The following is a 27,880-nucleotide window of genomic DNA, read 5'->3' as shown; positions in this document are numbered from 1 at the left end:
TCACTGACTGGTGTTAGTGAGGCAGTAGTGTTTTGAATCAGTTGCAGCTTTCTGATATTTAGAAAGACCTATAAACACGTTACAGTCGACTGAAGCCATAATTCAGATCAGATGACGTGAATTATGACCAAAAATCATTGTCTTTTAGAAGTAAGTAATCCAAAAGTATAGATACAAATAGTTCTTAAATGTTGAAATGAAAAGTCAAATCTGTCCCAACGGAGGGAAGTATGAAAAATCACAATGATGAGGCTGATCAGTCAGATTTAAAACAATTTCCTGCAACCGCACGCTGAAGTTGAAAACAGTACATTGCTATAATGCAAATATGACTAATCTCCATTAAATTTACGTTTACCAAATTACATTTATCTGCTGGAAAAATAGGCTTTTAGTTTTTCTCATGAATTAATATTTTTTTAAAACTTAAAAGCTCAAATGTTTGGATAGAATGTGGCATCTACGATGTCGACATCAACACGTTTCTAAACTTCCTTCATTCTCACACGACTTGTACTGCATCATTAATAAATGCATTTTAGGAGAATATAAACTCACATTTTTTGTTAAGTGTAGAACAAAAACAAAAAGGATGCTCCTTATAAGCAGAAACACTTTTCATTCCTCACAGCCTCAAACACTGATCCATGCATCGAAGCAGACATGTTGCCTTGTCATAGTGGGAAAATAACAGGTTTTTACTAATGACATGAATGACGGATCTGCTCTGTGCAAGTGTCCCACTAAACCATGATGAAGCAGCAAAATGAAGAGGAGTCAACTCAAGTTACCTCGTAGTTAGTCGGTAAGAAAATGGAATATGCAATAATGTATTGTTATGGAAGTAAATAAAACAGGCTTAGAGCTGAAGTGTCCTCATTATCAGCTGTGACAGCGGAGCTTGGTATCGTTTTTCACCTTGTGAGAGTGTGTGTGTGTGTGTGTGTGTGTGTGTGTGTGTCTCATCACTGCAAAGTGTGGTCCTGGAGATAGGGGCTTTCTCTCGAAAGAGTTCATCTTTGCATTTGCATCACAACCGTGATGAAAGGTAAAGTCACAAAACTTTACAGGTGTGTAGTCTCTTAGCTGTAGCACTGAGTACCTGTGTACTAATGTAGTAATGACTACTTAGTACTCACAGGTCAACATGTTGTCAGGCATCACTGCTGGTATGATCCCATCACACAATGGTCTCTAATGTTTTTTTCTTGTTTGAAATCAATGCACTCATCCCTTTATTCAGTCAGTTGACAAATTGGTCAAATTTTGATCAGACATGATATAAAAAAACATTCACAATGCCTGACAGTATCCGACTTCACCCTTTAAAAATTAGTGTTTAATACGCAAAGGAAAATAGTTTTGTAAAAAGTACACTATTTACTAACCTTTGCGTAACATTTGATAAAAAGTACAGTATCCTGCTGTTTCAGAAAATGCCATGGCCTTTTCATAAAAATGCATCTGTACAGTATTTGAAATCAACGATTTATTTTTATGATGTTATTTTGAGATCAAAAGTAAATTATCAATAACATTGTCTTGATAAAATTACCTGCTGTTTTCCCGATATGAAGAGGTAATTAACTAAATCATTTCAGCCATGGCTTTTCTTCCGTAGTTGGTTTTGATGTTTCCTTTGGATTTGTAATGCTATAAAATAACTAAAATAACATCAACCTAATGCTTATAATAGAGATGTCTGATCCAATACTTTACAATGCAAACAAATTAAGAGAAGGTTAAGAATGACGGACCAAATTATACAGATTGGACCACAAAAAGTATTCACTCTGGAACCCTGAAGAGTTGGTGAATTATTAAATCCACCTCTTACATGGATGCTGCTCCCCATTAGAGTTCCTCATATATCATAATAATTCGTAAAGCTAATAGACCTGTAATTGATGTGCATAAAAATAAGAGCAGTATAATGTTTTACATTTACATTTTAGGCATTTTACCTATGCTTCATATGCAGTAGCATGGGACATGAGAATGGGTCAAAAAGTCATCCAGTCATTTTGAAAACCATAATTTAAAAAACAAACATGACATTCGAATTAGCTCAAAGTGAATTCACACAAAGCTGGTTAGTGCATCACCCACACTGACAATCTGAAAAATTATTGAGGACTGAAAAACACATTGACTTCACTACATGAAGCAAACACACTGGTACAAACAGTATGAACACAGACGCGATCGTCTATCACCAGAACCATCACCCACCACCACAGATGAACTGACGGATCGATGGCTGGACGTTAGTCACCGTTTCACCAGGAAGAAGGCCCCACTTCTGCCCTGATAAGAATCGGTTACATCCTTTGAAAATAAATAAATGAACAAATAAATAACATCCATTGCGGCTGTGATTGGATTAAAGAGAGAGGGGAAGGGCAAGACAAGCCACCATGAGGTATGGTCCAACAAATTGGAGCGAGCAGTAAGGCCAGAGAGTCCATTTTGGGGCATAATTTACACGGTGAGGAGCATGAGCTGAATCTAATGTCATTTCCATCAATTTTACATTTTGGCCCGTTTTTCTTCCCCCCGGGCTTTTAGCTGTCATTTGAATCATCTGGCATAGGACAGCCGGCGAGCATTACAATGTCGGAGATGACATTTAGCACAGAAGCAGAGTGAAAGGTGCTTCTTTATGGCGTGGTGACTGGGTGAAGTACGGTGGCGTGCATCCATTGATGCACCATCTTGCAAATGGCCAAGAATATGCTAATAGGGAAAGAACACAGAATTGCCCCAGACAAGCCACTTAATGGATGTTTTATCTGCAGGTCGAGAGTCTCATCAGCTGCAATCTCTCCTGACAAGATGTGCCAAGTCAAATTTAGCGATAAAGCGCTTTTAACAAACAGGCCACAAAGTGCTTCAGGGTGGACAAAGGACACAAACACACAGAGTAGTTTGTGGTGAAATTTGATACCTGTTGGCCAACAATGGAAAATCGTTTAAGAGGAAATACACCATGAAAGCAAAGTTGCCCCGTGTACAAATAGAGACGACAGGACTTTTTGAAGGAGCTCAGACTAAAAGTCCTGTCCGCAAACGTTTGGATTTCTTCTCAAGTACAAATCATTTTGCAGAAAGTTTCTAAAAGCAAACGTCATCTGGCACGAATGCTGTAGTAGTGGTTTTCAGATCTCTTCTGATATTAATGGGAATCTGAAATGTTAATGATGCAATTGAGATTACTAAGTACTGTATTTGAGTACAATATTAAAGCACCTGACTTGAATATTTCTACTCTGTTAGATGTCAGATATATTTTATGCCACTACATTAATCTGACAGAAGCAATATAGTTAATTGGCAGATTTTGTAAACAAGTTGAATATGACAAATTTATATAACTTAGCAAACCCATTATTGCATGGTGGTATTACTACTTTAACTTCAGTAAAACATCTGCATCTGGTGTGAAGCATGTGGCAAGAGTTCATCATGAACATTAAATTAGGGCTGCAAATAATAATTATTTTTTATCATCGAATAATCTGTTGATTATTTTCTCAATTAATTGATTGCTTGTTTAGTTAGTTAAATGTCAGACAAATAGAGCAAAATGCCAGCTTTTCTTCCCCAGAGTGATATGTTGTGTACTCCACCAGCTTGTTTTATCTTTGTGTTTTGACCATCCTCTCCAAAAACCAAATAAATTACTTACCTGATCACATATGATGAAGAAAAGCACTTAATCATCTCATTTGAGTAGCTGAGATCAGTGGTTTTGTGTTTTTGCTTAAAAAACTAACAATTAAAAATCGATGTATCATTAACATCATTTATTGAGCTTTTTGATATTTGACAAGTTTTACTTGTGTCTACAGCAATTACATTTTTGCTTATTATGCTAAATTACCTAAAACACTCAGCTGCATTTTTTTGTTTTCAATCCTGACAGCAACAGCCATGAAGATAAAGATGTGCTAAACTAAAATAGTATGTCTTACTGATGTGGCTCAGTCACTGGTCTATACATGAAAACTTTTACTGCACATGCTCAGTCAGGATACAATCACTGAAAGGTGCAGATGTCACACACTATCTGTCCTCCCCATCTTTTCCTGCTTCTAATAAACTCAGTTTATCTCCTCTCCATCCTCCGTGACAGGTGTCCAGCCCAACTGCTACCTCTCCAAAGACAACGAGGCCTGATAGCGGGGAAAACGGAGAGAGCTGGCTGCATAACAAGGACTTATTATGATGATGAAATGTCCTACAAGGGCTCAAACACCCTCTTAAAGAAATCTCTCCCTCTGATAAGGGGAGTCTAACGCTCGCCCCAGAGCTGCAGGAAAAAATTGAGGGTAGGAGGGGGTGGCGTTGGTGGGGGATCCTAACCTGATTGGATCGGTCTCTCAGAGGGGGGCGCGCGTAACAAAATCAAATGGCCGTCAAGCCGCTGTCATGCATAATTAATTGGACCTTCTACAACCAACTACACAAAAATCCATGGTCATTTGATTAGGGGATTTTGGAAGACTCTCTGAAGTGCATCGCTGTCTGAGCTGCTTCCCTGCTTCCCTGCTCACCTCTCTATCTGTGAGGACAGTGTCAGAGCTGCGTTATCCTGCCCATGTAAAAAACAAAACATCGTTTAACTGTAACATCCCACAGGGACAAAATTCTGACTTTCATTTCAAAGATCAAGGACAAATTGACTCCCGAACAGTGTAAGAATATGCTGACAGTGACTAAAATCTGAACACACAGACTGAAACAACCTACAGTTCTCAGCAGGTGAAGTCAACGAAACACATTCTCCCTTCCTGCCCTTGATGAAGACACTTTCCTTAACAAAGTCAATGCAAAGACGTGAGTAGACATTCATTTTGCGACCTCGTGTCATTCGAGTGTCAATGTAACACAGTGTCAATGTGGTAGATTGACAGTGCCATGGCAAAAAAAAAAAAAAGAGTGTGTTTATACATATATCCTTTAATTCAGACACACTTTGTTCATCTCTAGAAGTTTAATGACCTCTACTAGTATCTAAGTATCTTTGGGTTTGAACCATAGACTGTATATAAAAATGGAAAACATGACAACTCCCAGGCAGTTGCCAAAACATCTAACTCGCCGCCTGGTGCATGGATGAAATATAGGTAATAAACCCCACCCATCTACAAACATAGACGTGGCATAACAAAAAAAATCACATTAAATACATTTTTCCAAAGATGGTTTGTCATTTTGGGTAGTTGTAGGTTCAAATGTTCATTTTCTGATAAATTTACTTGTAATAAGTTATTTGATGCTATAAAACAGGATGAAACGCCATAATTGAAAGCTGAGACTGACTCGTGATTGGTCGAGCTTGTGAATGGGCAGGGCCCTCATTTCCATGGTTCCACACCATGATCCCTACTCGAAGACTCCGGCTCCAAATGACATTAAAAGATGGCAGCACCCTTCTGTGGGATATTTCTACAACGCGAGGAAGTGGAAATGTGGGTACAAATTTTATTTATAGTCCATGGTTTGAACAAAAAGCTCAGCGGCATAAAAAGCATGTGCAGTGGTAGAAGTTAAAGCAGTCAGTATAATCTTTTTAAAATATTTACCAGACAGCTCATCCCCAAAAAATGTTTAATTTGCTTTTACGAAATTTTGCATTGACGAAAACAATGAAGTTCTACCAACCCTACCCGTTTGCCCTATCTGTGCCACTGTAACATTTGTGTGTGAAGGGCGCCATCTACAGGACAAAAAACCTACAGATTAAGGCACAGGGAGTAAAACGCAGCAGACAAAGTCAAACTGCAGCAAGATTTTTATTCAAAAAAGCATATATTCAGGAATTAAAGATGCATAAACTTAGATGTGTAAATTACAAGTGTAAATACATCAAGTGGGAAAACAATGTGCTTCGGTAGCTGCAATGTCTATGCACATCATGTGCATACATGAAAATGTCTTTAGTGATGTGGCGAGTGACTACGGACAGATCTCCCTGTAATTTTAGAGAGATTCCTGTTTTTTCCCTCTGATCTGCGTCACAGCCCTGGTTTGTTTCAAAAGCATGATTTAAAAATCTAGCGCCTCTCACCATCATCACGTCTTAATGAATTCATGATCACAGCTGAAGCATTCAGTCCAATAACACAGCGTGATATTTCTTTTGGAAAGTTGCTGTGTTCCCCTAAACCCCTGCAGAACTCGCAGAGCATCTGCTCTTTTGACTTCAGTTTTAAGTATCGGTCTGTTTGTTGGCAGCAATGTGAAGGTTTGTAGAACAGCTGGATTTGTGTCAGGCATTCTGGGATAGAACAGTATTTAACCTGTTTTGACCAAATAGTTTTTGATTAAAAGGGGGCATTTAGGAGAGTAAAGAGGAAGGATGGGACTGCTGTAGAGTGACACCTGCTGGCAGAAGGGTTTGGGAGGTAAGGGGTCCACCTAGTTGGCCGGTTGGGCCCGTCCCTCTGGGATGAGTGAGGTGAAGAAGGTGCTGATGAAGGACCACACGGTGGTGAGGAAGCTTGGCTCGGGGAGAGCAGCAGCAGCAGCAGCCGGGGCCAGGTCCTCTGGGCCTCCGCCCGCTTCCTCACCGCTGTCGTCGTCGTCCTCCATCCCATCGTCCATCAAACGTTCCTGGGACACACATGGACAGAGGGAGGTGTTCTTACAGACAGTCAACACTGAGGACAGTTTACTTTTTACAGTAAGAATGGTATTCTCACTTCTTCCATGGAGGTTATCTTTTCATCACCGTTTTTCTTTCTGTCAGCAGGATTGCTCAAAAATGACTGAACTGATTTCAAAGAAATTTTGTGGAGGGTTGTGACATGACCCAAGGAAGAACCCATTCAATTTTGGAACAGATCTGGATAAAAAGGCCAATCCAGTAATTTTCTTTTGTTTTCTTTAACATGGAAAGATATGGCTTTAGTCATGGTGCAGGTATGCGCCCTTCTGGTTAATTATTATTTCTTTAAGGGCACAATAGATCATACTTGCAGTGGGTCAGAACCAGTTTATTGTTGCTTGTCTCTTTTAACTTAAAAATTGTCAAGACCCTAAAGAAAAGAATTACTAATTTTACAGATGATGCATCAACAATGTAATTGATTTGGGATTTTCAAAACAAATTTAGAGGATTTCAAATTTCTGTACCTTCAAGTTTGGGGTATTTTCTATAATTTGATTGTCACACTGAAGCAGCAAAACAGCAGTACAGTCTCATCATTTCTGACTGAGTTGCACATAACTCTAAAAACTAGAGCCTGAACGATATTGATTTTTTTTGGGGCCGATATTAGAGTAAAATATTTCCGATATTGATATATTGGCCGATATTGTTTATATATATGGGAAGCTAATTTCAACACATGATACATCTACATATTACAATGTATATATAACAAACTGATCATATATTTTACATATAAAATATTGATCTGAAAAGTAACCAGTAAATATAGCTGTGAAATTAATGCGGTGAAGTTAGAAGTACAATATTTCCCTCTGGAATGTAGCAGATTGGAAGTATAAAGTAGCAGAAAATGCCATGGGAATACTAAAGAACAAGTTCCTCTAAATTGTATTGTACTGAAGTACAGTACTTGAGTTAATGTACTTAGTTACATTCCACTACTGCTCTCTGCTAAACCAGGTATTCTCTATTCTCTACTGAGATACAAGATACAGCTTATTCCGTTTCCGAACCATTATTTCAATGGATTGAACTCCAATCAGAAACACTTTTACTTGCTTATCAAAACTTGTCATCTTCAGCAATATTTCACTGGTAATGTACAATGTTAACCGTCACAAACAGTAGCTCATGTTTTGCTGCTGCCGAGTCACGACATGAACGGCAACAGGGCCTCTTCTATCATCATTCAAGGGAAACGTTCAAGAGTCCTGGACAAAACTGTTTGGTGTGAATACATATAACATTACCGTCAGTTAAACTTCTATCAATGTTATAACGTAGCATTATAGGTAGAATGGGCCAAGACGCTCACACCTAGACATGAACGGCAACAGGGTCCACGCCAGCGGGTTCGGCGGCGCGGACCCGTTACTGACTGTTCTGACAAACTATAGCGAGCTAGCAAGCATGAGTGACATGCCGGCTGTCAGGAGCAGGGTTAATGAATTAGTTATATTGAAAAGGGAAATTATGGGGTAATTGTTTATTAACTTCCCTGTATGTATTTCACAAACTAGTCACAGTAGCAACTCACCACGAAGACACCACTTTACTCCGTGTCGGCAGCTCCATTAGCTAAATGTGCCCAGCTGGGCTGTAGACAGAGCTGAGAGTACAGTAAACAATGGAGTTGGAACGCGCTCTGCTGGACAAACTACGTGATGACACCATTTAGAAATCACACCGAGCATCTATTTCGGTACAAAAAAAATATATGCGCTGGTTTTCACACCAGCGCATATCGGTGAACGTCTACCCACACATTCTTTGCCCTTTCCTTTAGGGTTAGGGTGAACAAATCATAGCACAGACTACTTGCAGGGCTTGTTTCTTTCTGACGTCAATCGTGAAAGTGACAAGTTCCTGCTTATATTGCGTCATTTCCCGTGTCACTTCTTACGTGTGTTTTCGTGACAAAACATACTTTGGAGAATAGGGAGACACTCATTGAGGATTTCTCCTGGTGAGGGATCGTGTAGTGTGTGATCCCCTGTCACCGATCAGTCATGTAGTATGAACGGTACAGCAATCTTACAACTTAGAAAACCATGTTGTCCGAACTATAATTTGTTTGCAGTATGACTTTGAGAGACAGCAACATTCTCCAACTCACCATTTCCTGTATGTCCTGATGTCTCTCTGCTTCCTCCTGAGGAGCTGCAGCCCTTTCCCCTCTAAGATTCTGCTGCTCAGGCCTGAAGGGAAACCAACCGGCCTGGTGCCTGAAAAAACACATAAATATAAACACAACCTTAGATATGGAGTAACTAGGGCTGGGCAATATGGACCAAAAATCATATCTCAATATTTTTTAGCTTTATGTCCATAATGGATATATATATCTCGATATATTTTCTGGTAAAGAAATAACAAAAACAAGTCAGTTCCAAGTCAAATCCACACCTGCCAAATGACACACAATATCAACATGTACATGAAATTGACACAAAAACGAACTCATGGCTTTTTAAATAACAATAAATAATAATATTAAATAAAAATGTTCCTTAAATAAAAAATGTTCCTTTCTTGCATAACAGAATACACAGAGCTGCGCAAACAAGGCACAGCAAGGCTGAATGAAGCTTGCAACGTTTGTTTCAGTGCTGAAGGGTACAAAGGCTTCAAGTTCTGGGTTGCAAGCACAACGTTTTACACACTCCTCATATTGCACTTTGTGGCCCTGTTGTAAATGGTGGTAGAGATTCGTCGTGCACGAACTTTGAATCCAAACCATCTCCAAATGATCAAGCCAGTATTTTTACCAACTCCTGTTCAGCTGCTTGCCTCTCATTTGTGTCTGGCTCCTTGTTGGTGCTGCATGCAGGACTGTGTGAGTGAGCGGGTAGGGGTATTGGTTTCCCTCAGAGCGGAAGGGAGGCGGGGCAAGGCGAAGTTGTGTGTGAGGGAAGAACAGGTAGAGGAGAAAGAGGCGAACTGGCGGCTCCACTTAAGAAACTTATAAAGTTATTTTAACACAACACAAATCTCGATATACATGATATTGTCTAATTATATATTGTGTTTGAAAATATATCAATATATTTGAAAACTCTATATATTCCCCAGCCCTAGGAATAACACACTCTGCTGCAATGACTCACAGGTAGACGAGAAGCATGGCGCCGACCACCATGACAAAGCGACTAAAGGAGGAGTAGAAGTAGACGATGCTGAGCAGGACGCCAGCGCGGGACACCGTATACAACCAGTCCAACCAATCCCGGTTCAGCTCATCATCGTTTAACACAGCCCCGCCCTGCGCGTTCATCTGGATGTTGGGGTTGGCCGGCTGGTTTTCTGGTAAAGGGTTGGGGGCCTGGTTCGGCCCCAGCGCGGGCTGCACGGCTTCATTGGGCTGAGCGGCCTGATGGGGTGTGGACGAAGGAGAAGAGGGAGGGGAGGTGCTGGGAGGCTGAGAGGCGGCCACTGCCGCTTGGCTGAGAAGAGGAGGGGAAGACAGTGAGGAAGAAGAGACAGATCACATGTTTAGAGGACAATATAAAATTTAAATTTTTTGTTATAATCTCAAAGCTTATTTCAAACCCAGAGGAGAGGAAATTGTAAGTTTCAGATATTAAAATGAATTCTTTCCACTCTGGGTGCATCACATTCAGTCGACAAAATAACTGCATGTATAAAAAATGGCAGGTCGTAGTTAGTGCTGTCAACATTGACGCGTTAACCTTTGTGTTAATTGTGAACTATTTAACGCGTTAAAAAATTGAACGCCATTGACGCATTTTGTTTACTTCCTGTGGGGAATGACGACTAGTATTCACTTTGGCCTTGACATAATCGTTAGCCATTAGCCATCCTGGCTAAAGATGGATATGGACAAGGAAGGAGTTTAAGGAGTTTAAAGTACGTTTTCTCACGAAAACAAGTGAAAAGTGACACCGGGAAATATGCGATACAAACGCGAAACATTATGTTTTTTGTCACTTTCACGATGGATGTAAAAAAGAAAAGCGATCAATATATCACAAGATACTCTTATGTTGAAAGAGACAGAAATTAGTTTGAGCAGACGCTCTCTGTGTTATGCGGAGGGAAATAAATAACTTGAGGCGTCAATATGTGGTTCCGCATTAAAATCAGCTCGAGGTTACTCTCGTCATCTGTTGCAGTGAAAACTCTCAACATGACAGAAAAAAGCCCCGTATATAGTCTGCGCGATGATTTTTTTCAGAAACACGGAAAAGGCAGAGAATATGGGTGAAGAGTGTTGTTGTGGTTTCCAGGTTGACACTCATTGCCTGTCACATCACAGCTCACACAGGAGATGGTTCCCCGACGTGTCCAGATGTTTATCTGATATCAGTAATTAATTTTGGCCTTGATGGTTTTATTGAAAATGTGTAGTTCACAGGGGAGCATCTGTGCTCAAAGTTCAAAAGATGCTATTAAACAATAGTATTTGAATTTAAATACTTCCTTTGTGTTGGTTCTACATTAAATCCATAATTATCCATTATAACAAACTTCCGTCTTAAGGAAAAACAAATGTGATTAATCGCGATTAATCACAACAAATTGTGCAATTAATTAGTTGGGTTTTTTTATTGATTGACAGCACTAGTTGTTAAATGTCAACTTTTAATTGTGAAACTGTTATTGTGAAGTGTTGTGGTTAGGTGAAGCCAATAAAGTAGGTGTGGACTTCCAACGTCTTTGTCTATCTGTTTTAATAAAAAAAGCTCTAAAATTTATAGTGCTTCACAAGATGGAGGACTTGACCATTTGGCTCATGTTCTAAGACAAATGAAAAGACTGGAAAACTGATTACCGAAATGCTTCACTTATCACACCTAGGGTGTGAACTCTCCTCCAAGCTCCAGCTACCATTGGTGTGCCCCAGACCCCAGGGGGTCATCAGGCCCATAAAACCCCAGCGCACCCATCTGTCAAGCCCCTTTCACACTGGCCGAAAAACCTGTTTAAACGCTAACACCCGTCGTTTTCTGCAGTGTGAAAACATTTAATCGGCATTCAGCCACGGGTCAAATGTCTCTGCAATAGACCCAGGTAATAATCTGCTTCACCTCCGATCGGCATTGATGTGAACGTCACACCCGGGTGAACGCACAAATTTGCGCGATGACGGAGGCAATGAAGGATCTTCTCCTCCGTCAGTAACTGCTGTTACCTCACCAGCTGTAGTAAAGACACCTCTCGCATGTAGCTAGCTCGCTTAGCCTAGCTTTGGCTCATTGGTTGTAACAACTAACACAATCCAGATCACCGATGAGGTTGACAACGGGGCACTTTATTTCAACACTTCGGCGGACACACGGCCTCATCAGGCGGTCTCTCATTACACAGTGGCCATAAACTGTCGGCAACATGGATGATGTGCGGAGCCCATTCTCCTTGTGGCTGCAGCTACGTACACAAACACAGCGCCAACCTTGTTCTTCTCTCGTACACACACACTTCAAAACCCATATGGCCACCTGCTTAAAGGGCCAGGCTTGGCTCGCAACACTGCACTGAGTTTGTAAACTTTGAAAGAGTAACAAGTACAAGATATGAGGTAACGTTGACCACTGGCTCACTGGCTACCATGCTTTCTGTTGTTTACTAGAGTGTTCTTCTTCGTTTTACGGCGCGCACCGCTCTCTACCGGCATCTATGGCCGGCTACTGTCACTACACGATCATCAGACCCTGGTCTGCTCGCAATGTGAAAGTGGCAAATTGCCGATTAAACGCGGGTCGACCCGCGTTTAAAAAACCCGGGTCTATGCTGTAATTTTGGTGTGAAAGAGGTATCACTCTGTTTCCTTATGCCTCCCTGAGGGGTAAAGTCTCTCTTCACTCTTCTCCTCTGGGAGAAACCGCTGCTCTTTTAGGACTCAGACTTCCATGCAGGCCTGCCGAAGCAGACTGCTACAACTTCCAAAGTTTTTCCGATGGAAAATTGGAAGAATAATGTAACTTGGGCATACGGGGGGCATTCCCTTCCTCTGAAGGGTTGTGCCCCAGAGGAACTTTGATATTAATTAAAGTTATTATTTAATGTGAAAATTTAAATGTTAATATTTTACTATTTTGATAGCCATAACTGATCAAATATAGTGCTTAGACAGATGGTACTATAACCACTGTCAATGCACAACAACAGAATCGCTGTCAGATCTAAATTACCTTCACAGGCATTTTATTCACGGCACACGTTCTGATATGTCATGGAAGAAAAAGATCAGGTCTGACTGATAACATTAACAATACTAGGAACCTGAAACTGAAGTAGCTTAACAGAATTCAGGAACTATGTCTGAGGCCGACAATACAATATTAAAAACACGATAACAATGAGGTTATTCATTGGTTCACCGCTTGCGCATGCATATTGTTGAGTATACAGCAGAGCTGGTGTCAGAGCAGGATCCACATCTTGTTATGACGACCGCAGGGGAGAGGACGCTGGCACTGACTGTTGACGCCTTTCCCTCTGAAATCCAATTTATTTCTCTTTTGCGTTTCTCTCTACACCCTAGAAAACTACTTTGCGACTAGTCATATTGTCTGATATCTACTTTGTATCTTTTTCTTGAGTTTTTTGCACGGATTTGTACAGATGTCTGTATCCGACCTGTTGTTGTTGGAACCTTCCTCCTACACCATCGCCTGCACTGGAGCCGTTTCACAGATTATCTGTCACACACTTGAAATACGAGTCTGGGCTCATCTGTCATCAGACCTTCTACTACTGCCTGCTGGGTCCTGCCATTTTTGCTATCATCCACCGACACCAATACCAATACCGGCTCCTTCCCGGACAACACTCCACTGCCCGGTTAGCCCTCGTCGGCTGGGCACGGAAACACCACCGGCTGAGCGAACAGCTTCTTGCTAACCGGCTGGAAAATTCTCGTTCCTGCTGATAGCGGGCCACTGGATACCCCTGCTCCCTGCTACTGAGAGGCATATCCCCGGACATCCTCTCAACTGTCACGGTGCGGTTAAACCCTGCTGCCTGGGAACATAACCAGCCAACTCCACTATCGCTCTCCGCCAAAAACATCAGCCAAACTCTCCACTCAGTCCGGATCACCTGCCATGCTGTGGATCATCCTGCTGTGTGTCTGACTCTATCCTATCTATCCCATCTTTAGTCAGCAAGTCCATGGTAAACACACCCGGCTATTAACTCCGCATCCGTCCTGACCCGGCGCTAAAGTACTCCGTCCAGCAACTGCTCAACTTAAGAAACTCCAGCACTCCAACATGTATCTCAGCCATTAAACAACTTGGACTTCTACGCCGACCCTGCTACATCCATAGAAGCTGCCGCAGAAAGTTTGTTTATTCCCAGTCTGGTGACTCCATCCCATCTTTCGTCTCACAACTACCGCATCATCTGATCCTCCCATCTGGGACTAGTAGTAGCGATGCAAACACCGCGAAACATGCTCACACGAAGAGGGACAGAAGACGTGGAGTGCATTTCAGTCTACTTCGGCCTCTACAGTCCACCACCCCATCCTCAAGCCTCAATATTGAACTGTTAAACTCACAGTCTCGAACAAATAAATCCAGTCTCATACATGATCACATCTTAGACAAAAAAAATTGACTTCATGTGTCTTACTGAGACCTGGCATCAGCCAGAGGACTATTTTGCACTAATTGAAGCCTGTCCTTCTGGCTATCATAATTTGGAAAAAGGCCGCCGCACTGGTCGCGGTGGTGGCTTAGCAGTAATACACCGCTGTGACTTGAAACTCACCCCTCTGTCTCTGCCTGAACTGTCCTCCTTTGAATACCTTGCTTTCAAATGCAAACCCCCCTCCCCAGTGACTATTCTTCTCATTTACCGGCCACCCAGATCAAACCTAGCTTTCATCCCAGAGATAAGTGAACTTCTCATCTCACTCTATACTACATCTTCAAATATGATCATACTCAGAGATTTAAACATTCCCCACACAAAACAGAGGGCACACGCTCGACCTGGTCATTACTGACACTGCCCCCATCAAAAATCTGCTGGTGTACGATCTGGGAGTGTCGGATCACAAAGCCATATCATTGGAGTTTAACTTATCTCACCACACCAAGCCAAAACGCCAAATTAATTTCAGAAACCTAAAGAACATCAACCTGGACAACATGACTTTGGACCTCCAGCAAATAACTTCCGCAAAATTCACATCAGCAAATGAATCAGTGGATTTTTACAACAACACCCAGTATCCTGGACCTCCACGCCCCTGTGAAAACACAAACAGTCACGTTCTCACGCTAAGCCCTGTGGTTCACTTCAGATCTACCGAACAAGAAAGCAGCTGGGCGTGTGGTCGAGCGGCGTGTTGCAAAAACTGGACTCACTGTGCACAGATTGGCCTATCAAGAACACCAAAAGGCCTACTCAAATTCACTTAGAAAAGCACGGTCACAGTTCTACTCCAACATCATCAATACAAGTCCTGGAAACTCCAAGGAGCTTTTTTCTACTATAAATCATCTCCTCAAGCCTCAAACACAGATACCACAGAAGAGCAGTGCAATAACTTCATCATACTCTTCAGGAAAAAAGTTGACACCATCCACTCTCTTCTCTCCAGCTCTCCTGCTCTGTCAGTCCCTACTGCTGACCCACTTCCTAAGATTTTTCAGCCTCTCTGCTGCTTCCCCAAGATCTCTCAGCGAGAGGTTGAGGACATCATCTGCAGGATGAAACCCTCCACCTGTACCCTGGACCCTTTTCCTACAGCCCTTGTAAATTCCAATGTCTGCGCTCTAAGTCCCCTAATCACCCAAGTCATCAACCACTCACTCCAGGCTGGATATGTTACATCAAAACTGCTGTCATCAAACCCCTCCTCAAAAAACTCACCTTAGACCCAGAAATCCTTGCCAACTACAGGTCCATTTCCAACCTCCCATTTCTGTCCAAAGTGCTGAAATTGCAAACACTCACTGTAACTTGTGGAGTCCCCCAAGGGTCGGTTCTGTTCACCCTCTACACTCTTCCCCTTGGCCACATCATCAGCCAGCATGGAATATCATTCCATTGCTACGCTAATGACACACAGCTCTACATAAAAACCTACCCTATCTCATCTGCACCCTCACTGTCATGGTCATCATCATCACTGAGCTAAAGGAGTGGATGACAGAAAACTTCCTACAGCTTAATAGTTCCAAAACAGAAGCTATTTTAGTTGGCACACCACACCAGGTCCAGTCATCCTCCATAACCCAAATCACCTTCTCTGGTCAAAATATACCCCTGACATCAACAGTCACCAACCTGGGTGTAAGATTTGACCCTCATCTTACATTTGACTGCCACATTAAACATCTGTGCAAGACCTCCTTCTATCACCTCAGGAACATTGCCAAACTCCGTCCCACACACTGTCTGTCAGATGCCAAAAACCTTGTCCACGCCTTTGTCTCCTCCAGGCTGGACTACTGCAACGTTCTCCTCATCGGGACTCCTGGCAAGAGCATTCAAAGGCTTCAATACGTCCAAAACAGCGCCGCTAGGATCCTGATGAGGATACGAAAATATGACCACATCACACCCATCCTTCACTCACTCCAGTGGCTTCCTGTCTCTTTCAGGATTGATTACAAAATCTCCCTACTCACCTATCAGTGCATCCGTGGCAATGCCCCTCCCTACCTGAAAGATCTACTCTCACCACAAACCTCCTCACACAACCTCCGCTCCGGAAACAAAACCTTCACCCTTCACCCCTCCAGGACCAGGCTACGCACCATGGGGGATCGAGCCTTCTGCTCTCCTCGCCTGTGGAATTCACTTCCAGACTCTTTTAAGAAGGGCCTAAAAATCTTTCTTTTTAAACAAGCATTCCCCTAAATTTTTGTACTTTTTCTTCCACCGATGTTTTTTCTTTTTAAACCTTCTTTTATCTTGTTTCTACTCTGTAGCACTTTGAGATTGCTTTTAGCATTGAAAAGTGCTCGGGGAATTCTAAAAATGGTGGACAATTGACATAACATCTTCATGTATTTTCTTTGTTTTCATTGTTGCATTTAACTTCATTTAGGAAAGGGACAGGGTTCGTTGTCAATGAATACTGAAGTGAACGTTAACTTTTTTATGACCTGTCAAAATGAAGAATATATTGGTTTCAAAAACAAATAATCACTACATCACTACGTAAACAAATAATCACTACATCTTTATAACGTCATCAAAGGTCCCTTCTTGCGCTTTTTACTGCCACATTTAAATATCAGCCACAGTCAGAGGAAACTGAGATACAGATCTTCTGTACATCCAATCACGTTGCGATCTCTTATCGTGTCGTGAATCTACAACACGCTCACAGCCATAGCTCGAACTCAGCTATCACACCTGTGCTTTTCCAACTGTGATATCTCAAATGTCTGCATTGAATAAGGTTTATATTACCCACCTGCAACAACAAGAATGTTTTGAAGGAAACAGTGATATTAATAATATGTTATCCTTCACTACAGTGTAAAACAGTCTTATACGTTTACAGACATCTCTTTAACTTACTATTGCATGTAGTAATGGCGTGCATATATCTGCTGCCACCACAGCATCTGCATGGACATGTACATGGGGTGGGGGGGTACATTGGCAGGGAGGCCTCCTTCTAAAGGGACCTGGGCTCCATTCGGCCTGTAGAAGAATGAAAAGAATAAACAAGATGCACAGACTAATAACAACAACATCTCCTGTCAGACTATTTTTAATTTCCACAAAAGAACATTTATGTTGAAATCTATTGGAAAAAAAAAATCTGCTTTTAGTACAATACAATACAACCACAAACTGCACTTTTTAACTTGGTCACAGTGTTAACAAAAACTGAGACAGAAGGAGTGTCTTTAAGCATCTGATTTATTGCTGTTGTAGAGACTGTTGTATTGAATTTAATTAAATTATATATAGTTCCTAAATAATTTCTAATAAAGATCTAATTTGAGTCGCATTATCGACAACAAAGTCCCTTGTATATTGTCAAATCGCATTCTTACAATAACACTATACAAATATGATCTAAATTATAACCTGGTTAGGTTTGGGAAAATAATAAAATAATCCTGGTTCTGTAAATCACAGTTGAGTATCCCCACATCCCTATTTGCAAGGAAACATTTACACATCAATTAAAATGTCTTATATCTTGAATATCCTGGTATCAGGGACTGTCTTACCACTGAGGGACACCGGGGGGGCTCTGAGGGTTGTACTGGGGGAAGCTGCCGCGGTACATTAGCCCGTCATAACTTGTTGGGGGAGGAGGAGGGGGGGAGGAGGCTGGCTGGCTGTCCTGATTTAGCGTGGTGGCAGAGGAGGTAGAGCCGGCACTTTCTGAACTCTGAGTGTCAAGATAAAAACAAGAAAACTGAATTTCATTTGCTGTAGGGTTGTGCAAAATATGCAAGTGTTGTAAAAAGGTCTGACTATTCAAAAATAAATCCAGATATTTTGACATTAATTGTACATTACAGCTTCAGGGTTTAGCTGTCTATGAAAGCTGCCAGTACTAATTATGAAGAACTGCATTAAACAAGTAGAAGTCACCATGGCTTAGCAACTTCCATAAATATTTGACGAAGCAGAACAATTCACCACTTCAATGTGTGTTTTCAGTCTCCATGCGTCCCTGTAACGAGCCTCGACTACAAACAACAGAGCTGTCACACACACATTGTTTGAGGCCTTAAAGAGGAGGACGTGGGAGCGCTACGCCGGGCTACTCACACTGGAGTCAGCAGCAGGAGAGCTGGAGTTGACCATGGAGGGGCTCCGAGGCACGGGCGAGCCTGGGGGACTGTGTGAGGTGCACACTAAGTGCATCATGTGGTATTCATCCTGCTGTGGGTCGATAAGTTCAGGACACGAGACAAGGACGTGGGAGGAGGAAGAGGTGAAGGCAGCAGGAGACAAAAAACAAGAAGCACAGATTGAGAGAGAGAGAGCGAGAGAGAGAGGATTAGTTTGGAAATGGCCAGAATTCAGACAACGCTCACCCTTTGTTGTCCCAGGCAGCCTGTCCAGTTCCCCAGCAGTTGCACGCACACAGAGACAAGCCCACAAGCTGTGAACACACTCTCTCTTCCTCAACAGATGACTAACAAGTCTCACAATTTCTTGACTATTCGAAAAGGAAAAAAGGATGTGGGTTCTTTTATTATACTGTTCTTTAAATGTGAACAGTAAACTCTAATTTTCCGAACATGTCAGAAAACAGCTTTTAGCTTCATTTTTTTTTCCCAATACAGGAGTTATAAGTTCAATCATTATTCTATCATGACATGATCCAACAAGCATTTTTTATGTTAAAGGAAAACCAAACTAATAATGGGAATATTTTAGTTTTTTTATGTACTTAAAGGGATAGTTCAGTGATTTTGAAGTGGGGTTGTATGAAGTACTTATGCATATTTTACATTATCGCGGCTGATTCAAGAGACCCAAGAAAACTTTACTTTCATGAAGTAGTCCCATCTGCAACAGAGGACTCTGACTTTTGTTACGTCCACTTCTCCAAACTCCATAAAATGACAGTGCTGATCATCATCTCCATAAGGTAACATATTAATTATGAATAAGTACATCATAGAACCCCACTTCAAAATCACTGAACTATCCCTTTAAGCCTGATGAGAAATAATTGTATAGATCAAGACAATTCTCAAAGGATAATTTTTTTGACCGATTTGCTTAATTTATGGGAAACTCTAGCCTGGTGTAACCAGACTTATACTCAAATGCATATTAGTCTGGGACATGTCGTTTAATTTTCGATTTCCAAGAGTAATGACCAACGGGCGCAGACCAAAATGCCTCCGAACGCAATTGGATAGACTTACAACCAGTGAAAGCAACAAATCATGTGACGTCTGTGGAGACACGAAAATGTCAACAGACTAGATCGGGCAGAGAGGAGATGCCTGTGATGATGACTCCACGATGTCTGTGAACGAGTGTTGCCGTTTTTGTGGGAGAAATGTGAAAATATTGGGGACTCTTAGTCAAATGCTCGTTCATCACCGGCAGCCATCTTGGTTGTTTACAAAAGTCGCTTCTCTCGACGTCATGGCATAAAACCCTCCAAACATATTTTTGAGTAGCTGCAAATCTATTTGCAAGGCTGGAAAACTAAACTCTGTCCATGTGGAACATTATGCTTGCACATAACACAACAAAAACAAGCGCAAGTCATCTTTAGTTGTCACCTTTCTCAGCACATCTCTGAGCTGCAGGTGGTCTTGAAGGAGTCTTCCTGAGTACACCAGCCGCTGGTCTTTGGACAGCTACAACATGAACAGCAACATATGATGACAGGGAAATGATCAGTGAGCAGACTGTTAAAAAACACCAAAAGGAACATTCACCTACTGTGTATTCAGATAAGGGTGTAATTTTCCTTTATAAAAGATAATAATGCCGTCTCTTTACATATGTGACATTTCAATCTGACCTAATAATATTTTAGCTCCTCCTCAGACATAAACTGTTAAGTTGAAGTGATACAGCCAAGGGCCTAGGAGCGAACCTGAGCCTTGGAGCTAAAATTAACCCCAAACCTCTATGGAAGTGTTTCCAAGATCAGGAATGGACTTTTTAAACTGACATTTTTAAATTTAAATATCAATAGTTACAGTTCAATGATCACTGGGTGAACTCCATGTGCTGATAAAGATCATGTGATGTAATGTGATCAAAATTAACAGCTACTAAATCCATGTTGTTCTGTTTTCAAGGTCAAGAATGTTGAACCTCAACAACAAATATTTTAGAATATATTATATATATTATTTTGAGAAAACACGACCAGCTGGTCACCAGCCCATAGTAAAAAAACATGAGCCTTTCATATAAACATCCCTCAAATGTAATTTTTTTTAATCTAAAACTTTCTTAAATGTGTACGATTACATTACATTAAAATAATTTAGCAGACACTTTTGTCCAAATAAGTGCATTCAACCATGAAGATCAAAGCTTTCACTCGTTCTCAGATAAGGCTCTTTGTGTCTCTTTAAGCAGGGGACACATTAGTATGAGGGGCCGTTAGGGACATTATCCAGAATTACCTCACACACAACTGAAATGCTCTCACACACACAACTGAAACATTCTCACACACAACTGAAACACCTTCCTGTTCAACTGCAATGCCTTCCTGTTTAACTGAAACACTCACAAACACACAACTGAAAGGCTCTCGCACACTCAACTGAAATTACCTCACACACAACTGAAATCCTCACACACAACTGAAATTACCTCTCACACACAAGTCAAATTACCTCTCACATACACAACTGAAATTACCTCACACACACACAACTGAAATCCACTCACAGACACAACTGAAACCCTCTCACACACAACTGAAACTACTGAATTGAGCTTGAAGGTCCTGGCACACATGCCAGACTTTTATTTTTGGATTTTTCATCTGTATTTAACACTATCCAGCCACATGTTTTAGCGAGGAAATTGCTTGTTGATTTTAATCTTGATATAAGCCTTGCAGGGCTCCAGATACAAAAAAAAATCTTCTTTTGAAAGAATGTGAACTTGACACCTGCAGGAATTTTAAATAAAGTAGCAAATGAAATTATGAACAGATTATTTCCTCAGTATATTGCAATATATCAGATGAATTTTCCTAATATTTTTAAGACCATACCTCTGTCTGTACTATGGTTTTCATTTAATTTCCACCATCATACATGTGTTGTGTTCTTCAAATAAATTAATCTCAAAGTTAATTTTGAAACATATATATATACACTGAACAAAATTATAAACGCAACACTTTTGTTTTTGCCCCCATTTTTCATGAGCTGAACTCAAAGATCTAAGACTTTTTCTATGTACACAAAAGGATTATTTCTCTCAAATATTGTTCACAAATCTGTCTAAATCTGTGTTAGTGAGCACTTCTCCTTTGGCGAGATAATCCGTCCACCTCACAGGTGTGGCATATCAAGATGCTGATTAGACAGCATGATTATTGCACAGGTGTGCCTTAGGCTGGCCACAATAAAAGGCCACTCTAAAATGTGCAGTTTTATCACAGCACAATGCCATTGTCACAAATTTTGAGGGAGCGTGCAATTCGCATGCTGACTGTAGGAACGTCCACCAGAGCTGTTTCCCGTGAATTGAATGTTCATTTCTCGACCATAAGCCGTCTCCAAAGGCGTTTCAGAGAATTTGGCAGTACATCTAACCGGCCTCACAACTGCAGACCACGTTTAACCACACCAGCCCAGGACCTCCATATCCAGCATCTTTACCTCCAACATCGTCTGAGACCAGCCACCCGGACAGCTGCTGCAACAATCGGTTTGCATAACCAAAGAATTTCTGCACAAACTGTCAGAAACCGTCTCAGGGAAGCTCATCTGCATACTCGTCGTCCTCATCGGGGTCTCGACCTGACTGCAGTTCGTCGTCGTAACCGACTTGAGTTGGCAAATGCTTACATTCGATGGCGTCTGACACTTTGTAGAGGTGTTCTCTTCACGGATGAATCCCGGTTTTCACTGTACAGGGCAGATGGCAGACAGCATGTATGGCGTCGTGTGGGTGAGCGGTTTGCTGATGTCAACGTTGTGGATCGAGTGGCCCATGGTGGCGGTGGGGTTATGGTATGGGCAGGCGTATGTTATGGACAACGAACACAGGTGCATTTTATTGATGGCATTTTAAATGCACAGAAATACCGTGACAAGATCCTGAGGCCCATTGTTGTGCCATTCATCCACGACCATCACCTCATGTTGCAGCATGATAATGCACGGCCCCATGTTGCAAGGATCTGTACACAATTCCTGGAAGCTGAAAACATCCCAGTTCTTGCATGGCCAGCATACTCACTGGACATGTCACCCATTGAGCATGTTTGGGATGCTCTGGATCGGCGTATACGACAGCGTGTTCCAGGTCCTGCCAATATCCAGCAACTTTGCACAGCCAACTCTATGCGAAGGAGAGGTGTTGTACTGTGTGCGGCAAATGGTGATCCCGCCCCGGACCCCACCAATACAGTAAAACTGCACATTTTAGAGTGGCCTTTTATTGTGGCCAGCCTAAGGCACACCTGTGCAATAATCATGCTGTCTAATCAGCATCTTGATATGCCACACCTGTGTGGTGGATGGATTATCTCGGCAAAGGAGAAGTGGTCACTAATACAGATTTAGACAGATTTGTGAACAACATTTGAGAGACATAAGCCTTTTGTGTACATAGAAAAAGTCTTAGATCTTTGAGTTCAGCTCATAAAAAATGGGGGCAAAAACAAAAGTATTGCGTTTATAATTTTGTTCAGTGTATATACATATATATATACTGTATAAGGGAAGTAAAGAGGCTACTCTCTACTGCTGGAAAGATCGAAGTAATCTTGCTAATAATTCAAGATACCTGTCTGTCTGTCATATCTTGAGAACTGTTCATCTTATCAGCCTCACACTTGGTATGCGCGTTGTTAAGGGTCCAAGCAAGTGCAGCTGATCAGAGCAGCTGGGACTCATCAACGTTAGAGATGTTGTCAATCACGACAAAGGCGTGTTGTTCTCCGGTTAAGGATTCTGTGTACTGAGTCGAGCTTCACCAAACTCTGAAAAATCAGGTAAATAACAATATCAATGAATGAATGAATGATACAAAAGATGCACACAAGGTGTTTCGCAAATTCGGAAGGAGGGAGTTTTGTATTTCACACGGAATGGTCAGGGAAAGGTCTTTGATCCTTTCATGAAAAATAATTAATTTCAGCAGAGTATTATATGTTAAATGTTATGTAGCTATAGGCTCATAAATTAGACACAGACACTTGAAGCACAGTCATTAATAACATAACAGAACAAAAATTAGAACATACAAAGGTGATGACTGAACTTGAGTCCGGGTTCTATAAGCCAGGCCCCTCAGGACGCCACACTATAACATCCTACACTTTCTCTCAGCACCCCTTACTCTGATGACTTCCAGCATCCCTGTCCTTGTGGCGCCCAGTTCAGGTTCATCTTTATGGAGCAGGCTGACCATAACTGTATCATCAGCAAGTTTAAGGATGTTCTTATACCCATGCTGGCTTCTATAATCATTGGTGTAAAGAATCTAGAGCAAAAGGGACAGGACCAAATGTTGAGGAAAGCCAGTGGAAGGGGATCGTTGCTCTGACAGAAGGCCATTCTGTGTTAAAAAATCTGAAATCAAGCCCACAAGGCAGGGCTCCAGAGAGTGACTAAAACGGTCGGTATGTATACAATACATAAAAATAAATAATTAAATTGGAATGGCTATCTTTCATTTGTGTTACCCGCCTAACTCTCATCTCCTTGCACCTGCATCTACCTGCGTGAACGGGTTTGGTTTCATATACATTAAGGTCGGTCTGTAACGTTACCAGCATGAAATTAGGAAGACCGCAGGAGCGCTGGTGTCAGAGGAGGAGAAGGAAGCAGTTAGGAAACCGCAGCAAATATTTAAAAAAAAAGGGGGGGGGGGGGGGGAAGACACCACCACATGAAGTTAAACTTCACCCGGATAAAACTCCAGATCATCCAGCAGAACAGGCAGCAGCAGTAATTTTGTTCCACTGAGTTTTAATTTATAAGTTAAATGTAGCTAACCACATAGTTGTATAATGTTGGCAATAAAAAAAAAATCCGTAAACAAAAATTATTAGATTACATTAATTTAGCAGACGCTTTTGTCCAAAGTGCTTTCAACCATGAAGATATTACCCAAAAGTGCAGGAATCAATAGAGTAAATATAGTTTTATCAAATAGGCAAAAACAGCTTCAAGGGATCATTTTAGTTTTTTTTTCTTTTTGACATTTAGGATGCAGGGCAGACAAAGGCAGACAGTACAGAGGGGAAAGAAAAGGTAAGGGAGACATTAGACATTGTACTCTGACATCAATTTATTTTAGCTCCTGAAAATTTAATTTGGCTCCTAGATTTTTTTTTAGGGCCGGAGCCCTGCAAGGCTCATGTCAACATTAAAATCAACAAGCAATTTCATTGCTAAAACATGTGGCTGGATAGTGTTAAATACAGATGAAAAATCCCAAAATAAAAGTCTTGCACATGCCAGGACCTTCAAGCTGAATTTCCATCAGTAGTTTCAGTTGTGTGTGAGAGGTAATTTCAGTTGTGTGTGTGAAAGGATTTTAGTTGTGTGTGTGAGGTAATTTCAGTTGTGTGTGTGTGAAAGCCTTTCAGTTGTGTGTGTGAGAGCGTTTCAGTTGTGTGTGTGAGAGGTAATTCTGGATAATGTCCCTAACGGCCCCTCGTACATTAGGCGTTAGGTTTAACGTTGAAACTATAAAAGTTCTTTGGCCTGCTTTTTTATCATGACAAAGTAAACAAAGATACTCTCTCAATCTGGTGACCATTAACATCAGAAACTATAGGCCTCAACTTTAACTGCAGCTGAATGATTTATTTTTTTCATTTTGAAAAAAGGTCTAAATGTTTAAAGAAGGCATATTATGCTCATGGTCAGGTTCCTAATTATAATTTGGGTTATTATTTGAGAAGTTTTTAATGCTCTAATGTTTAGTAAACATCAGTTTCCTCATACTGTTCACTCCTGCAGCTCCTCTTTTCAGCCTCTGTCTGAGACACTGGTGTGCCAGGGGGCGTTTGTTTTTCTTTTCCTTAGATAATACCTAAGTAAGGAAATTTAACTACTACCACTACTATTATAGCCTAGTGCTTTTATCCAACTCAATTCCGTAATGCATGCAGTGTTTCCCATAGAATCTTTAGAGACCACGTGGGTGGACATCAGACCCTCTTCAGAAAATGTTGTAAATTTAGGAGACTAGATCTTTACCAACTTCATGCTCTTGTAAACATATTTTTTACTGAAGTAAAGAATTTAATCATAAACACATATTATGGTTATGAATGATGATCATCACCATTAATATACGTCAGAAAAAGACAAATAAACATAAAATGTGTTTAAAAAATAACAGATCCAATCCTTGGGACTTGGACCAGCAGAAGTAGAGTGTACTTTCACTTTTACTTTCACTAAATGTTTCGATAGTTGCCAAACATTTGTTGCACTTGTGGCAACCAGACTTTCGACTGGTTCACTTCATCATCGGAGCAGGTCTGAGCGTCTCTGCTGCTGATCGACGAGCAGTGAGAGCTGGCCACGCCCACTGCGCCGGACATGCTCCGACAGAGACGCACAGATTTGATCTCTCCTCAGAACGCTGGTACTCTCTCCATTAAAAAAAATTTATATATATATATTTTGGTTGTAATGAATGCACGTGCAGTTTTCTGTAACACTGTCTTCTATTAGTCATAACGGTATCCGCGTTCGCCATAGTGTTGCAGAAACTTCCCCCGCTATCTGATTGATTCCTCTGAAAATCAGATCATACCCAAATTAAGATCGATTTCAATATCAGACGTCAGATCGCCCACCCCTAACTGGAGGTCACTTTTTACAGTTAAAAAAAGAAAAGTGCAACCAGCAACATCGCAGCCCAAGCCAACAGCCCGCTCCAAACATAATGTTGAGAACGGCCAGTAACGTTAATGAGAACACAGCGGGGCTCTCCGCCTCTCCCTCAGTCTGCTCGCGCGTGTACGTGAGCGCACGTACAACGTGAGGAGTAGTGCTCTGAACGCACCTTAATAGATCTTTTATGTTGCTCTGAGAAGTGTAAAAATATTTTTCGATTTGTTATAAGTCTATGGCGGAACAAAAAAGACTATGACGTAGTGATGTTACCCGTGACACCGAAGCTCCAAGGCGTGTTAAAAAAATTAAACAATTTGCAGTGAAGCTTTGTATCGGAGCTTGATCAAAATCACGTGACCAGTGACGTCCGAAGCTTCGTTTCACACACACCCACGTGACTGCTTTGAGATCTGATTCAAAGGTTTAAAAATGAGCGACACAAGGCGCGCCCTCATGGGATCGTTTAGGTCTATTGCGTTGCGTTAAATTGTGTGTTTTATTCATATTGTCAGAGTTATGACAGTACACTGCTGGTCTGTAGGCCGACAGATTAAGTTTAATTATGTGTGCGCATTTATTTTCTTTCTCCATTAATGAGTCTTATTTGTTTACAAACAGGAATATTGACAGAATCCATGATGTAAAATGTTATCCCTAATGTTTTTAGTAGCTTGGAGTATGCAATGAAACAGATTTTTTAAATGTTATTTATTAATATTTTTTATCCATTCATTCATTTATTTCCCAGTGATTTAGATAAATTGAATAATGGGTTGAAGATCTGGCCCCTCATACATTTGTAGATCACCAGAGCTTAGACATCATTAACAGCTCCACTGCTGTTTGCTGTTACTGTACATCATTAAAATGTTGGGGGGCTCCCTTTGGAACTTAATGCACACTTTTAGAATAAATTGGATTTGTAGCCGACATTATACCCCTTTCATTTCCTTGTCCTCTGTAGTGTGCCACTATCATCAAAGCCTCATGTAACGAAGATATCTAGCCATTCCTTCATCTATCCATCCACTAATTTCTGCTTCAAGATTCATGTGTTGGTCGGTGGTGAAACAGTTTTGCGACAAAGCGCTTTCCATGACATTCACCAGCAGAGGTCCTCATCGAACGCTGATTTTCAAAGCTTTGAGTAATGAACCTTTTCTTGATACACTTGTGTTGAAAGCTTCGTTGGTTCACAAAGCTTCACTTCGCCATCACTACTATGACGGAACTGCCACAGTCTAGTCAATGAATGGGAAGACATAGACAAAGACACAGACATGCACGGGTGCAGAGACTGGAGTCACCAAAGCATTGGATGAGATGACTGATTGGTTGGATTTAATTTTTTTTGCCATGGCCGGCCGCCATGGTTAAATGTTACCAGTGGAAACACGGTGTCAGCAGTGTCTCATACTTGGCACTGATGTTATCTGTTCACATCACATTGATTTATTTAAATTTTCCGTTCATCTCATTCATTTAAATGATCATGGTTCATGAGTGTTGTGAAAAAGTTCTAAACGTGCAACTCTTTCATAAGAGTCACCATGCAGCCTTCAATTAATTTGGATAAGGAAGTCTGAGGATGTTGTGATATCAAATTAACTGTAAACACAACCAATGTACCAATTATTTATCACCATTAAAAACTAATTTAACTAACAAAATGCAAATGAATCTCATGCCATAACGTACATCAAAAATGATCGGGGTT

The 27,880-nt window shown here is 41.1% G+C and overlaps 1 protein-coding gene across 4 annotated transcripts in view; it reads right to left on the bottom strand.

The window, feature by feature from the left end:
* Positions 1-5,760: 5,760 nt before the first annotated feature.
* Positions 5,761-27,880, bottom strand: part of herpud2 (HERPUD family member 2) — a 32,215-nt gene continuing 10,095 nt past the window's right edge. For 3 of the 4 annotated variants that reach the window (XM_035607995.1, XM_035607997.1, XM_035607998.1), the window contains exons 3-9: positions 19,882-19,959; positions 18,404-18,517; positions 17,854-18,017; positions 17,189-17,314; positions 9,787-10,122; positions 8,796-8,904; positions 5,761-6,618 (exon numbers count right to left, since the gene is read on the bottom strand). In XM_035607995.1, the coding sequence (XP_035463888.1) occupies positions 6,424-6,618; positions 8,796-8,904; positions 9,787-10,122; positions 17,189-17,314; positions 17,854-18,017; positions 18,404-18,517; positions 19,882-19,959 (1,122 nt within the window). In that variant the 3' untranslated portion in view covers positions 5,761-6,423. The remainder of the gene's footprint in view (positions 6,619-8,795; positions 8,905-9,786; positions 10,123-17,188; positions 17,315-17,853; positions 18,018-18,403; positions 18,518-19,881; positions 19,960-27,880) is intronic. The other variant, XM_035607999.1, reaches the window with a different exon arrangement.

This window comes from Scophthalmus maximus, chromosome 20 (assembly GCF_022379125.1).
Source record: "Scophthalmus maximus strain ysfricsl-2021 chromosome 20, ASM2237912v1, whole genome shotgun sequence".
Classification (NCBI taxonomy): domain Eukaryota; kingdom Metazoa; phylum Chordata; class Actinopteri; order Pleuronectiformes; family Scophthalmidae; genus Scophthalmus; species Scophthalmus maximus.
This window is presented reverse-complemented; position numbering and strand designations above follow the sequence as displayed.